Below are 14,975 nucleotides of genomic sequence, written 5' to 3'. Positions count from 1 at the left end.
AATAATTAATCTGACTCCATTAAAGTTGTTGTTCTTTAACCTCTTATTCTTTAAAGGTGAAGGTCTTTCTTAGAACTGATAGGAAAACGTAGGATTTAACCTGAACGTTTAGATAACGAAAGTTATAATCACTTTAGCTTTAAACATCATCAGTGATAAAAGGAAAGATTCTCAAAGCCTTTAAAGCATGGCAAAGTTATTTACTAAGTTACATGTTTAAATATACAGACAGTAGAATGGAACAACATACTGTATAGAAAACTTAGTTGTAACAAATAATGCACTGTTGTGCAAACGAGGCCGTACAAGCCTTTCTCATAGTATGAGGTTACTATGTACGGTGTGTGGGAGTGGTAGGGTTAAAGTCTTTCTCCTAGTACGAGGTTACGCAACGGTGTGCGGGAGTGGTAGGGTTAAAGCCTTTCGCAACAGTTACCTTTACTTCTTATACCCTGAGCAAAGCATTGTTAAACATGAGTGGAATACCAACACCAGAAACCGACCGACAGGAAACCAAAAGATGTGGCAAATGGGTATTGATCAAGAGGGGGAGAAAACATTAATATATTCTCCTCAATGCATGTTTAACCAATAGTACCTAGACTGTACATTAGGATACTTTAATATCTCTATTAAGTTCACTACCATTCATTTCAGTTTATAAGCTGTCAGATGAGACCAAACATGGTTACATATTAGAACACACTAGTAAATAAACAGTATATAGTTGAAAGCATATGTCCTGCGAAGCAAATGGTTCAGACGTGTCGTTGAGGTGCAAATGACTCTTTCTCTCCCGACAGACCCATCCTGTGCCTGGAGTCTCCCAACAGTCCTCAATCAGCATATTGATGAAATCCCTTGCACTAGATAGGCATTAGCATGCTGTGATGATGAAGGCCACTGTGACACGTTTAATTCACCTTTAAAAGGCTTTTTGAAGTACTAGGGCAGTAAAGAGTTCTGCCCACAGTGCTATGGTCACCAATTATACACTACCATATTAAATGAACAGAATTTTTAGTATTACATGGCTTTAATAGCATGCAATTTGTAAGACTGTGAACAACATGTTAATTTGGATTGTTCTGCTGCTGATTGGTATCATAACTTCTCCCGGCACCCCTTTATTTCACCATAAATGGCATGCTGTGTATCCTGTCCTGTCTGTCTGTATTTTGTTTGGTCCTGGTGTTTATAGTTGTGAGAGGGTTTTGCAAGAATGGAACAGATCCTAGATTAGAGTGTGTGGGCCGCATGAACTCAGACTATGTGAAAGATCTAGTTCTTGACAGTAGTCTATGATCCACACTCCCCCAGAGCAAGAGGGTGGGCTTTCGGAAATACCATTCATCCTCTTATAAGATAGTGATCTATAATGTCTCACAGCTTATTTATTACACAATATTAAACTAGACAACATTGTAAAGTTTAAAAGGCCAAACAGTGTGTTTTGTCTTTATACATAATTTGCACTCTGCATTGACTCTAAAACACATGGTGAAGGTAAATAAAAAGGAGTTAAGTTCAGTTAAGGTTTTACTGTGGCTACAGGGCCTGTGGTAGCTCATGAAGATGCGAAAAAGACTTGTGTTTAAAGATAATTCCTTCCCCCACGTGAACAAAAATAAACACATACACACGCAGATGCTGTCTTGAACAGGATGACATGCTGAAGCCTGCAGACCGCAGTTGTCACTGACTTCACTTACCACAGCCTCAGATCATGCAAAGACCAAAACGTAGGCCACACCCCCAGCACATTTGTCTCCTCTGCCGGCTTCGAGAAGTCGACAGTCAGTGCTTGGTTTCTGTGCCTTTCTCATCACCTTCCACTTTCCTCTCCATCCATTTATCCTTTAGATAGACTCCTGCAGGGATGGCGGAGCTGGAGGGCTTGGAGTTCGGAAAGTCAGACTTTGTGCTTCTAGACGAGGTCAATATGGAGCAGTTTATGGAGAATTTGAAGTTAAGGTAAGAGTGAACAGTTTTTACACTAAGTTGTGGTGTGTGAGATTCAATGGACATTACAGCCTATATTACAAAGAACCTGATAAGACAACAGTAAACAAGGCCTTCAAAAATTGGTGTTGACATTGAGTGTTTTAAGTGTTAACTCATTTTGGGAGCTCTGAAGCTGTGATAGTAATTTTTGTTTGTAGAACTTGCCCATTACAGTAAGTATGTTTCACTGTCAAAAGTGAGTAATTGTAGTCTTTTTGTATGGTTTTAGAGTCTTTGATTTTGACCACTCCCTTCTTGGTAGAAAAAAATGCTGTGACAAGAAAATATTTTTATAAGAAAAAAGTGGAGAGGAAAGAATGCGTCATATTACTTTTGACTTTCCCGCTCATAGCTGAGATATCAAGTCGCTAACATCAACAGCTTAGGAGACATAACAAGAAAATAATACATCTTATCTTGTCTTACAACAGCTGATCATGACCAGCCAGTTGAATCTTAGCAGTTCTGATGATGAAATCAAAAGTTTCTAGTTCTCCTTTCCTTTAGCATGCAGCATTTGCTCCATCTGTGATCTGTGATGTCATTGGTTAAATAAGGTAGAATCAGATGACCTTTTCACAAGACTCTTAATGAGTGTTGCATACTTGTTTTGTCTGTCACAGATTCTTATGCCTCTGAAACACTAGAAAAAAAAAAAAAAAAACCTTGTCCATTCCTTGTCCTTTTGTGTGTTTCATCAGCGTTATGGCCATGCCTCATGTGACTGTACCACAAAAAGTCACACAACAAAATACTAATACGTTCATAATGTGCGGAGGAAAGGCATCCTACCAATTGAATCCTTAGATATTACACTACTTTGTCTGAACTATTTGATTTTTGTGTTGAATATGCTTGTTTTGTATATAGAATGTATAAGCTATAATGACCAGTGCATTAACTATGGGCAGATATCTATGTATTTTAGCTGTACGCCAGGAAAGATAAGTGTTTTAGTTGATACGCTTACTTAACCAAGATCACACTGTATTTTTTGTTGGAAATTCAGAAAGTGAGTCATCTTGAGCCCCATTGCACTTCCTGTTCTCACTTCCCAGCCCTGTATCACTTCCTGCTGAATATGGGCGTGCATTACATTGAGAAACATGCAAGTTATGACACTTGTTTCCCCTTACATTTATATTTACATTCATTTAGTAGACGCTTTAATCCAAAGCGACTTCCAAATGAGAACAATAGAAGCAGTTAAACTAACAGTAGGACGACAATATGCAAGTGCTATGACCCTTCTCAGTTTAATCCATGTAATATATAATTTTTTTTTAATAAAAAGAAAGTGTTAGTATTACTGGATCAAGTGCTGCCAAAAATGATGCGTCTTCAGACGTTTCTTGAAAGTGGCTATGGACTGGTTGAGTTAGGCAGATCATTCCACCAGCAGGGAACAGTCATGGTAAAGGTCTGAGAAAAGGAGATTTTGTGCCTCTTTGAGATGGTACCACAAGACGTCTTTCGCTTGCAGAGCGCAAGTTTCTGGATGGCACATAAGTCTGAAGTATTGAGTTTAGGTAAAGGGGAGCAGAGCCAGTGGTTGTTCTGTAGGCAAACGTCAGTGACTTGAATAAAATTTCAATTCATCACCAGGGGAATTGTATTATGGCATTTGATATCAAGGTTATAAAATGAGATGTGGTTTATGATGATTTAATATGTTAATCCTGACACAGAAACTGTCACAATTATTGATTGTCTAATGGAGCTTATTCGATATAATCACGGTTATGACAAGGTTAAGAAATGCCATCAAATGTCATACTCAACGCATTCATCGTTTGTTCTTTAATTTGTCTGTTCGGACACCAGGAACTAAACCAAACCAGCACATATGATGCTAACAATGAGTCTTGTTAAAGCTATTTCTGACTGTTCTATTTGACACCTGCATATTTTTCACAGTATTGTTTGTTGTTTTCAGGTTTGAGAAGGGCCGTATCTACACTTTCATTGGAGAAGTAGTGGTGTCAGTCAATCCGTACAAACGGTTAGATATCTATGGGAAGGAGGTCATTGAGGACTACAGGGGCAGAGAACTGTATGAGAACCCACCTCACCTGTTTGCTGTCGCAGATGCCGCTTATAAAGCCATGAAGAGACGAGCCAAAGACACATGTATCGTCATTTCAGGTACAGCAACTACTAAACACACTCACTGCTGAATAAAACAACAGACACTGGTGTTATGAACATTCCTCAAAGACACAGGCCAGAGGTCATTCATCCTTTTCAAAATGTTACCATGATCAAAATAGCTAAACAGGAGAAAATAGACCCAAGCCCAACACAATGCACAGTGAAAATATCTAATATTTAACCCTGTAAAATATAACATAGAAAATAACCCTAATAAAGATATGTTTTGCATGCTGGGATCAGTATGGGATGCTGGTTGCTGGTATATAGAGTTTAGTGTGGGAGGCAAAACATATAATCCAATGCAATACAATGATGATTGAGAGATGTACAAAAGTCTGATGTATCATATATTTGATACTAAAATTTTAACATGATTTTTCTAAAACATGATGTATGCCTCATCAGGTAAAGTTAAGTTGCTTTAGTCCAGTGTTCATCTTGAAATATTAAAAAAAGTAGTAATGTACAGTATGACCTAAAAGGGGACGTTCTTACAATTATACTAAAAGGCCTTTCACTTACTAAAAAAATATAAACTATCAATCAGACGACAGAGGGTAGACATGTATTCTACATGTAGTAGATTGTGTACAACAGGTTTTTTCATTAAAGTATCAAATATTATACAGTATGCTTTATAGGGGTAAATTATTCTTTTCAGTTATTACATATATTTGAACATATACAACAGGTTTTAAAAGTAGCCTATTTACCTAAACCATAATTAAAAACAACATACAAGACTCTCAGTGGTTCTCAAACTTTTTAGAGTGGTGTTACCCCCAGAGGCTTTTAACATCCTTCTGCGTTCCCCCTCTCTGCAGTCACACCTTTTTCAGTAAGGGACAATATTTGCCCCCTTAAATCGATTTTTCCAGAGCATTTTATATATATAAATATATTTAAAATAAATAATGCTTTAAATAAAAAAAATGTTCAATAAAGAAATATGCGATGATGTTAAAAACGAAGTGATGCTTTTAAATATTCAATTAAAACCGCCAGTAGGTGGCGACAAGTCACTGTCTTTATGAGCGAGTCATTCATTCATCAGTTATGAAGCAAGTGGCTGTAATTATGAATGAATCATTGACTCACACCATTTGTTCAAAGCCGCAGATTTGTTCACAAAAAATACTGACAATAGGCCTACTGTATTTAAAATTAACATCACTTTATATTCGTTTGTTGAACTGTTGTATAAAATCAATGTCACATTTGCAATTATGTGGATATTCGTATAATGTGATCAACATTAAACACAGGATACTGTTTTTGTATCGAAGAGAGTTTGAATCTTAAATCGATCTCTATGCACAGTCTATATTTGTTCTTCATGCTAGTAGTGCTAAATCCCCACTGTTACAAAGGTACATTGTCGAGTATAGCGTACGGAAGTATAGCGTAATTTGCCAAGGCATAATCGCAACCTATTATATGCACGCTGCAAGTGTGCAGTGCAGTCCGTTTTGACTGCAAAAGATGAGACAATTTGACCGGATGTCATGTATTTATGGCATTTTACCTGCTAGAAATACACGCTCGGCTTTAATGTTATTTTAAGGTGGGGTACAATTAAATGAACGCAGAGGTGTAAAATACTTGAGTAATTTTACTTGATTACTGTACTTAAGTATTATTTTTGGGGATTTTTACTTTACTTGAGTACAATTAAAAATCAATACTTTTACTTCATTACATTGCCCAGTTTAATTTAAATGTTATTTATTCTGCCAATGAGATTCATTTTCACATTCCATGAAATTGGTCAGACATGTTCATTGGTCCTTTGGAAGTGACGTCATGTCGCATCTATTACCACAATGCACAGCACCTTGACCTGGAAATTAGAGAAATTATAACAGTCAATCAGTGGAAGAAAATGGAGGAAGAACGTGATTCAGCTGCGAACACAGTCCAAAATCAGCCACAGGATCAAGAGCACCCGTGGCCGTACCTTAGCGAATTCTTTTCTTTTAGTGGCAAAAGCATGTTTAGTGGATTGTTTAAAGCATGTTGCATACATGGCATTAGATATAGTCTTATAGTTTGATAATTAAATACATACAGTTCTAAAGCAGGATAAAACCTTGTATGTGGTTTATTCACTTCATGTTTTTAGAGCTTAAAAGCTTAAACAAGAATCTCTAGTTTTCATTCTTGCTGTTACTTTTACTTCTTTAATACTCAAGTACAATTTTAATGTGGTACTTTTTTACTTTTACTCAAGTACGATTCTGGCCAGATACTTGTACTTTCACTTGAATAAATTTTTCCCTCAGTATTTGTACTTTCACTTGAGTAAAATTTTCCCTCAGTATTTGTACTTTCACTTGAGTAACATTTTTGAGTAGCCTACTTTTTACACCTCTGAATGAACGGCAAAACTCAGCATTTTGAACCCAGTTTTAGAACCACTGCTCTAGTATATTGTTTTTAATTAGTAGACCACTTAGTAGCTACACTATCATTTAAGTCAGACACCTAGACGGGCCTATATAAAATCTTATTTTTAGACTAATATACTATTGTATTGCTGTTTTTATTTCGTTCATACTGCTTCCATGATGCTTAAACAGACCTATAGCACTGTTATGATCAGAAGTTATACTGTGTGATGAACCATGTATGTACAGTTAGAAAGTTTGTCTCGAGTGCCTCTGATGGGGAAGAATAAATCTGATAAACAAAGACTTTACTGTATGGATTAGACCGTTTCATTCAAATCTCCTTGTGTTTCAGGTGAGAGTGGAGCAGGCAAGACTGAGGCAAGCAAGTACATTATGCAGTACATTGCAGCTATCACCAACCCTAACCAGAGGGCAGAGGTCGAGAGGTCAGTTTCCTGAGACATTGACAGAGCTGGATTTGCAGGGCTAATGCTCTGGGGCGCGTTTCCCGTGCCAACTATGATGTCGTTACCAATACAATTCAATGGAACTTGTGACCATAGTTGGCAAACGATGTTTTTGGGAAACACACCCCATAGGTTTTGCATTTAATAACATATAAAATAATTGTATGGGTTTTATTACCTATTCAGATTTGTATGACAGATTATTTGAAGAGATAATAGGCTTTCAAATGTTCATGTTTACAGACTATTTTTTGGAAATAAAAATATTTCTTATTATTGTACTCTTATGCGCACTGACAAACACGCAGACTTTTTTATACATAAATGATTTTTGCATTTTACTGTATTTGCATCCCACCACAGTGTGAAGAATGTGCTCCTGAAATCAAACTGTGTGTTAGAGGCCTTTGGAAATGCAAAGACCAACCGCAATGACAACTCCAGCCGCTTTGGGAAATACATGGACATCAACTTCAACTTTAACGGAGACCCCACAGGAGGACACATCAACAACTACCTGCTGGAGAAGGTAAGAACACATCAGTATTGTATTAGTACAAATTAAAGCTCATCATGAAAATGACATCTGAACATGGAACTTGACATTGACACTTAAAATAATAAAAGATAAATTGTTAGTTTTGAATGTGGTGATTTTATAAAAAATAAAATAAAAATCTGCTAGGCCTTGCAAGGTCTAGGGCTTTGTTATAATGTGCAGATTATTGTTGACCTTTGCCTGGTTTACTATTCATCCTGTTAAAGTTCATCCCATGTACCAACGGGATGTGAAATGTGAAACAGAAGTTTCAATAGTCTTTTCTTCCCTATTGTGATGCATATCTGAGTGAAACGTGGGTTGTAACGATATTCAAACCGAACCGAAAAACCGCAATAGACCATGCACTCACGGTACGTATCGCGATACTCTCAAAAAAAGGAAATAATTTATAATAAGGCAGTGGCTATTTGCACTAAAGAAAGTATTTTCTTTGCACTAAGTAAATGGCATTACATTTTGTTGCTATTTATATTATTTATAGATACTATTTGAAATATTATTTGCATCTCTGTGTATTGTAGTATATTATAAAACAAAATGCAACATATTCAGTGTAACATTCAACATAATGTGTCAAAATAAAACTGCTTAATTTTTGTGCTATTTATATTAAAAGTGTACCTTTTTGGTCTTTAGAGGGTTGTAACACAAATACAATGCTGCATTTACAAAAAAAAAAAAAAAGGTTATTTCAAAATGAAATAATATTATGTGTTCAACTGATGTCACTCTGGAAGGCGTTGTATTTTTAGAGATTATGTGGGTCACCAATACTGTGTAATGCAGAAAAGGCAGTTAACACAAATACTGTGCTCTATTTACAGTCAAGAGTTGTTCAACAGCAGGAGGGAGAAAGAAACTTCCACTCATTTTATCAGGTGAGTTCTTCTGCCAGGATATGGTAAATGAGATTATAATTTTACTCAAAAGTGCCAAATGCAGCTAGAACTGTTTTTAAATCTTCAACAGATCAACATAATGTCTTTGTCATAAATGTTTTTGGAGTATTAAGATATGTGTTAATGTGATGTGTGGCACCTGTGCAAACCAAATTTCCAAAGGGATGAATAAAACTGAACTAAACTGAGCTGAGCATATTTTATGTGTTTATGCAGGTGTTACGGGGAGGGTCTGATGATTTGCTGAAGTCCTTGTATCTGCAGAGAGATCCCGCAGGATATGTCTACACCAGTCAAGGAGCCTCTGTCACACTTGTACGTACTTATCCCACGTACTATAGCTCTTCTATAGAGTTTTTAGTAGTTTTTCTGTTTACCCATGAATTACTATTGTGAAATATGCCAAACACTTTTTTTTTACTTTTGTTTTTGTATTATTCACTTTGTTTTAATTTATCTAAATCTCTCTTTTTCTGTCTCTTTGTTTTTCCAAATCATCTTCACAGGCATCCAATAATGACTCCTTATGTCACAAAGCTGTGATGGCAGCTCTAAAAGTGATTGGCTTCGCTGCCGAAGAGATCAGCTCCATCTACAAGATCCTCAGTACCATCCTTCACCTGGTCAGTCCCACACTGCATGCTGTGGAAGATTGTTTTCTACTGGTTTTCTGATTGTAGTTTATAATTTGCTGTAGTAAGTCAATGTTTAAAGTAGTGGTGCTCAATGTTTTTGACTCCAAGGCCCCCTGTTGTAAAAAAAAATATTTGAAGGCAGAATATAGTAAAATCATAAAATAAAATAATTATAAATAGTTAATTTTTATAATTCCACTAACTGAATGCTAAGTGTTCTTCATGATTTCTACTTTTTGTATAGCCAATGAATTTACATGACTTTTCTAGTTTGTTACAGGGTTTTGTATTAACATTTCACTGTAAAAAAAAAAAAAAAAAAAAAAAAAAACCCTTCCTGCCTTACATTTTTAAGTACAGTCAACTTAGCTGTGTAAGTCATTTCAACTTAAATTACATTAAACTGAATTAAAAAAATTAGTTGAATCTCGTATAACTTAAATAATAAAGTTTAAAATGGCTTAATCTATTTTGATGAGTTGAAATAATGTAAAAACGTATGTTGTCGACTAATTGATCATGTCATTTTTTAGTGTTTTTACAAAAAAATAGCCATTTGTACGACTTCTACTTCTAATAGAGATAGATAGATAGATAGATAGATAGATAGATAGATAGATAGATAGATAGATAGATAGATAGATAGATAGATAGATAGATAGATAGATAGATAGATAGATAGATAGATAGATAGATCGATCGATCGATCGATTGATTGATGATTGATTTTAAGTGGCCCTGGACCCCTAGTTGAGAACCACTGGTTTAATGGCCTTGCAATGTTATTGTTTCAGGGTAACCTTCAGTTTACTAGTGATGGTGAACATGTCGTACTTGTCGGAGAAGAAACAGTGAAGCACATTTCTGAGTTGACATCCACAGAGCCTGAGAATGCCATAAAAGCATTTCTGTACCGCACAGTGGCTACTGGGGGTGGTGAGGTCATCGAAAAGGGGCACAACGAGCAGGAAGCTAACTATGGAAGAGATGCTTTTGCCAAGGTATTGTCCCCTTTCCTGCAAAAAGGTTTCCTTGTTTGTGACTCATCTATCATATAATTATTTTTAATTGTAAAAATTCTAATTTTCCTTTGAAATATACCAGTTTAATGTGGTATGTATTGCAGCAGAAACAGCTCATTACAAAACTTCATCTGACATCAAAGGGATGAATATATTCACACATGAACTCCCACATTACATCAACAATATCTGTTCAATGCCAGGGTGGAAAATGTCAAACTTTCAACTGTTTCCACTTGAAGTGGTCCTTGGGGGAAAATACAATTATAAATGTTGGTATGATGACCTCTTTAATATGTCTGCTGTATTATATGTACATAATAACATGTTGTCATTCTGGCATGGCTTTCATTTTTAGGCTTTATATGAGAGATTATTTGCGTGGATAGTGGGTCGTATCAATGATGTTATTGAGGTGAAGGACTACAATCCTGCCCTGCATGGCAAAAACACTGTTATAGGTGTGCTGGACATCTATGGCTTTGAGATCTTTGACAACAACAGGTCAGTATCATTTATTCATTGTGTAGTTATTAACCCTGTAAAGCGTACTGTATCTATCATATTTGATACACATATTTTAAAGGCCTCTAAATTGTCAGCATCATACATTTTCCTGAAAAATCTGCTTCTGACGTCTGATTGATTTCTTATACTTTTTAAGCAAGTAAAAGGCATTTTAGTATAATCTAAAAACATTCAGATTGTAGTGCATGTGTCTTTTAGCTGTGAAATCTTAACTGATTTTTATAAATCAAACATAATAATAACTTTTATTTTGTTAGTATTTCGAGATGAACAATTACAGGAATGAAGCAACTTAGGTTTACTTGATTATCTGTAAAATAATTTTTTAGACAAATAATGTTAAAATGTGGGAATCAAATATGATACATCAGGCTTTTGAGGAATGTTTATTTGTACATCATTCAATTATCATTGTATTGCATTGCATTATATATTTTGCCCCACAATTAAAGTTACAGAGCTTTGATCATAAAACTAAGCATTTAAATATCATTTTTGGCAAAATAAATATCAGAAACTTAACCAAATTTATATATATAAGTATGTAAGTATATAAGTATGTATATATATAAGTATACATAAGTATGTCAGGCTTTGCAGGGTTAATATTGGTTTGCAGTAAAATTAATGCAAATGTTACTTTTTTGAGTGGTTTTAGTGGGTTTTTTTTTTTTCTTATCCATGTCATGGCCGCAGCTTTGAGCAGTTTTGCATTAACTACTGCAATGAGAAGCTACAGCAGCTCTTCATTGAGCTTATTCTACGACAGGAGCAGGACGAGTATCAGAGAGAGGGTATCACATGGCAACACGTGAGCATAATGCACAACAATAAAACATATTGAACCTAATATAAAATCCATGCACATTTTCTCTAAATTGGACTTTTCCTTCTCCTATAAATTGGACTTTTCCTTCTCTCAGATTGAATACTTTAACAATCAGATCATAGTGGATTTAGTGGAGCAGCCTCATAAGGGGATCATCTCGGTCCTGGATGAAGCCTGTCTCACTGCAGGGAAAGTCACAGATACCGTTTGCCTGGAAAGCATGAACAAAAAGCTGGGCCAGCATCCTCACTACACGTCCCGGAAAGTAAGCACTCAGAACAGTCATCCATTCCTTCATGCCTCAGCAATCCTCAATCACATCACATAAGCAGACAGTTTCAGGCCTGTCATGAATTATGGAACAAAACTGCAACCTCATTTAACCAGCCTTGTAACTGCACTGCTGCAGTTTGGCAGCAGGGTCAGAAGGGGGCAGTATTGTTTCACAATACATGCACATAGAAACAAAAACACATGGAGTTTGATACCTGTTGATGCCATGAAACTCAGACGAGTCTTTTCTCTCAGCTCTCTCCCGCAGATAAGACCATGGAGTTCAATCGAGATTTCCGTATCCGACACTACGCGGGAGACGTTACGTGAGTGTTTTAAAGTCCTTCATATGACAAGTGCAGTTGATGATGGGGAGCTTGAAATACTACTAGTACCTCACTTCAACAGCTGTGACAACAGCTTTCTCAAGCAATTGTGCAGTGAAGAAAATGTCAGCACTCAATCTGAAACTTGTGTATTGTGAAGAACACATAACAGCTACAGTAAATAAGTTGACACATAAAAAAGAGATCAACCTTATTGTACCACAATGATCTGCCATTCAGTCCTTAAAGACAAAATGAGAATTCACAACACATTTTAATTTCACAATGTGACAAAAAAAAAAAAATATATAAAAAAGTAAAAATAATAAAAAGGACAGGGCTTGATTTTATCCATCTGGATTTGATTGGATCATGAAAAGTGGGATATGATTTTATTGGTTAATTTCAGTTTGAGTTTGGATTTGAGTTGGATTTGAGTTTTTAGTGCTCATATGCCAGTAATTAGATTAATCCAATGTTGTTTATACAAATTTAAAGATAAATAGGCATTCACAATATGCATTAATATAATTAAATGCACAAATGAGCAACATTTTAACTGCTTTGTGATAATTACAGTGCTGAAACTAATTCATTTTCTAAAAATAATAATTATAATATATGCCTACACACACACAGACACGTTGTACAGAAACTGGGCCATGCCTACCGCACATTTTTCCAAGAGCACGCTTGGATTTCCTTGCCCAATGATGAGTGTCATACTTCCTCTGAAACGTAAAAGTGTTTTTGTGAGCATTCTGTTGGTGGAGTTGATGTTCCTATATTTCGTATGTTCATATTTAGGATAATTACATGTATTTATAAATGAGGCCCCAGTTTCCTATCTGGTCCCCCAACAGAGATACCCAAACAATATCAGTTTTTTTTCTTTTCACCCCCATAAAAAGTCTCAAAATGCTCTGCATGGACACTATACTTCATATTCCTTAGAAATGTGCTATATATCTCTTTTTGGTCCAAAGAACTAGGACCATCCTGAGCTGAGATAATATGGTTTCCGTAAACATTCGTATAACCTAGATTTGTTGTTGGTCATGACAGCTTAGTGATAAAATAAAATTTAAAATAGAAACTTGGTGGTTTTGTGATACCAATGCATAATAGAAACTTGGTGGTTTTGTGATACCAATGCATAGCATTATGCATTATGCATGGAATTGGTAATCATTAAAAAAAATATATATATATGTTTTGGTATTATGAATGTTTCTTTGTGAACAAGTCCAGGATGTGAGCAGTTCAGTACAGTTCCTCTGAGTTGTCATCTTGTGATTATGTTATTTTGACATTACATGGCCTGGGGCATAAGACATTCAACATAACAGAATAGAGAACTAGGACTAGGGTAAGTTTTGATTTATATTGATTAATATTAAGTTTCTTTAAAGGTTGGAGGATACAATTTTATAAATATACAATTTGCTGCTAGTGCAGATGTCTGCAGTTTGCTGTACCTCAGCAAAGGCTGTGTCCTCATTTAGAAAATAGCAAACCTTTTCTCATTGAGGAAAGGGGAGCAGATAGAAGCTACTGGAGGGCTTAGCTCTGAAAATAGATGGCACATTTTTCACTTTGGTTTCCTTTTCGTTCCTTAATGAGCATGTGCTCAAGTGTAACTGCGGAAGTAACTGATTAAAGCTAAATTGTCTTGTGAGAAGTGAATTCTCATAGTGCATCTCTGCAATTTACTTTCATGCTGAAACTTTTCTCAGATCTGTTTCTCGTGAAAGCCGGTAGAAGAAGCCAAGGAGCGAACTGTAAATTCAGCATTTCTTTGGCGACTAGTCTGAGAAATGGGATGAACTGTGTCGGCAGCCACGTGTCACATGCTTGATAATTGGGTCAAGAGTGCAGAGGACTCAGTCCTTAGTACAGAATGGCACTATTATGAGAACCCTGCAGTTAAACCTCCGAGCATGCTCACATTTCTGTGACAATCGTTTTGGATCTGTCTGAGAATGCATTGGCAACACAGATCTCCTAGATGGATGTCTCTCTCTCATGCAGACACACACACTAGGAAGTTCCCTTAGGATGAAGACTGTCAGAACTGGGATGTCAACCCCTCAGTCACACTTACAAAATAAAATCTGTGAGATCCCTTAGGCTCAGCTGTGTCAGTAATAGAGGGAGGTCTCGCTAAAAATACACATGACCAACCCCTTATCAGACCCCCTCAAACCATGACCTATTTCCCTTAGCTTCTGTCTCTCTCTTCCCCTTGCTGTCTTTTTTCTATCTACTTCCGCTATATCTCTCCTTTTATGCAGTCTCCTTTTTGGCTATGTCCAGAATGTTTCTGCTGTACAGTGCCCCCCAAAAGTATTTTAACTTGTTTACAGCTGTTTACAGTGAATGTCATTGGAGTCCAAAACAATATTGGACCACATTGACATGAAAATATACTGTACCGAGACTTTTTCGAATTAACAAAATGTCAAACTAAGTGGCATCATGTTTATCTCTGTTATTGCTTATTTAAGAATTTCTTAGGCATAATTGAATTAAAAATGCTAACATAATAACTGCCCGCCACTCACATGCAATGTGATGATGTCATGTGACAACAATGTAGCAAATAGTATTACTTTTTGAGACTTTTGTTGTTGCATAAGGCAATACTATTTTATATACTATTTGAAAGTAGCAATAAAAACGAAAGTAGCGACAGATATTCCGTATTGTGACAGATTATTGAAAAATAAGTGTAACATTAATTAAAAATGTTGGGCAGGGACATTGAGGTTCTGTGCATCGGTTGTTGATTGGATTTTGAGATGCGGGCGTGGCACTCAAAAGTGTGGGATTTAAGAGGACTAAATTATTTTTAAATGACTAAAAGTCCTGCATATGTCATCAGAT

The 14,975-nt window shown here is 36.0% G+C and overlaps 1 protein-coding gene across 1 annotated transcript in view; it reads left to right on the top strand.

Moving 5' to 3' along the window:
* The first annotated feature begins 1,782 nt into the window (after positions 1-1,782).
* Positions 1,783-14,975, top strand: part of myo1g (myosin IG) — a 46,470-nt gene continuing 33,277 nt past the window's right edge. Inside the window, exons 1-12 of the mRNA XM_084131150.1 lie at positions 1,783-1,974; positions 3,941-4,149; positions 6,901-6,994; positions 7,379-7,544; positions 8,402-8,455; positions 8,693-8,791; positions 8,983-9,099; positions 9,906-10,112; positions 10,492-10,637; positions 11,358-11,472; positions 11,585-11,755; positions 12,019-12,089. Of these exons, the coding sequence (XP_083987276.1) occupies positions 1,880-1,974; positions 3,941-4,149; positions 6,901-6,994; positions 7,379-7,544; positions 8,402-8,455; positions 8,693-8,791; positions 8,983-9,099; positions 9,906-10,112; positions 10,492-10,637; positions 11,358-11,472; positions 11,585-11,755; positions 12,019-12,089 (1,544 nt within the window). The 5' untranslated portion in view covers positions 1,783-1,879. The remainder of the gene's footprint in view (positions 1,975-3,940; positions 4,150-6,900; positions 6,995-7,378; positions 7,545-8,401; positions 8,456-8,692; positions 8,792-8,982; positions 9,100-9,905; positions 10,113-10,491; positions 10,638-11,357; positions 11,473-11,584; positions 11,756-12,018; positions 12,090-14,975) is intronic.

The sequence above is a fragment of the Abramis brama genome, assembly GCF_963993115.1.
Source record: "Abramis brama genome assembly, chromosome: 12".
NCBI classification, from domain to species: domain Eukaryota; kingdom Metazoa; phylum Chordata; class Actinopteri; order Cypriniformes; family Leuciscidae; genus Abramis; species Abramis brama.
The sequence above is the reverse complement of the archived record's forward strand: the minus strand, read 5'-3'. Positions and strand labels throughout refer to the sequence as shown.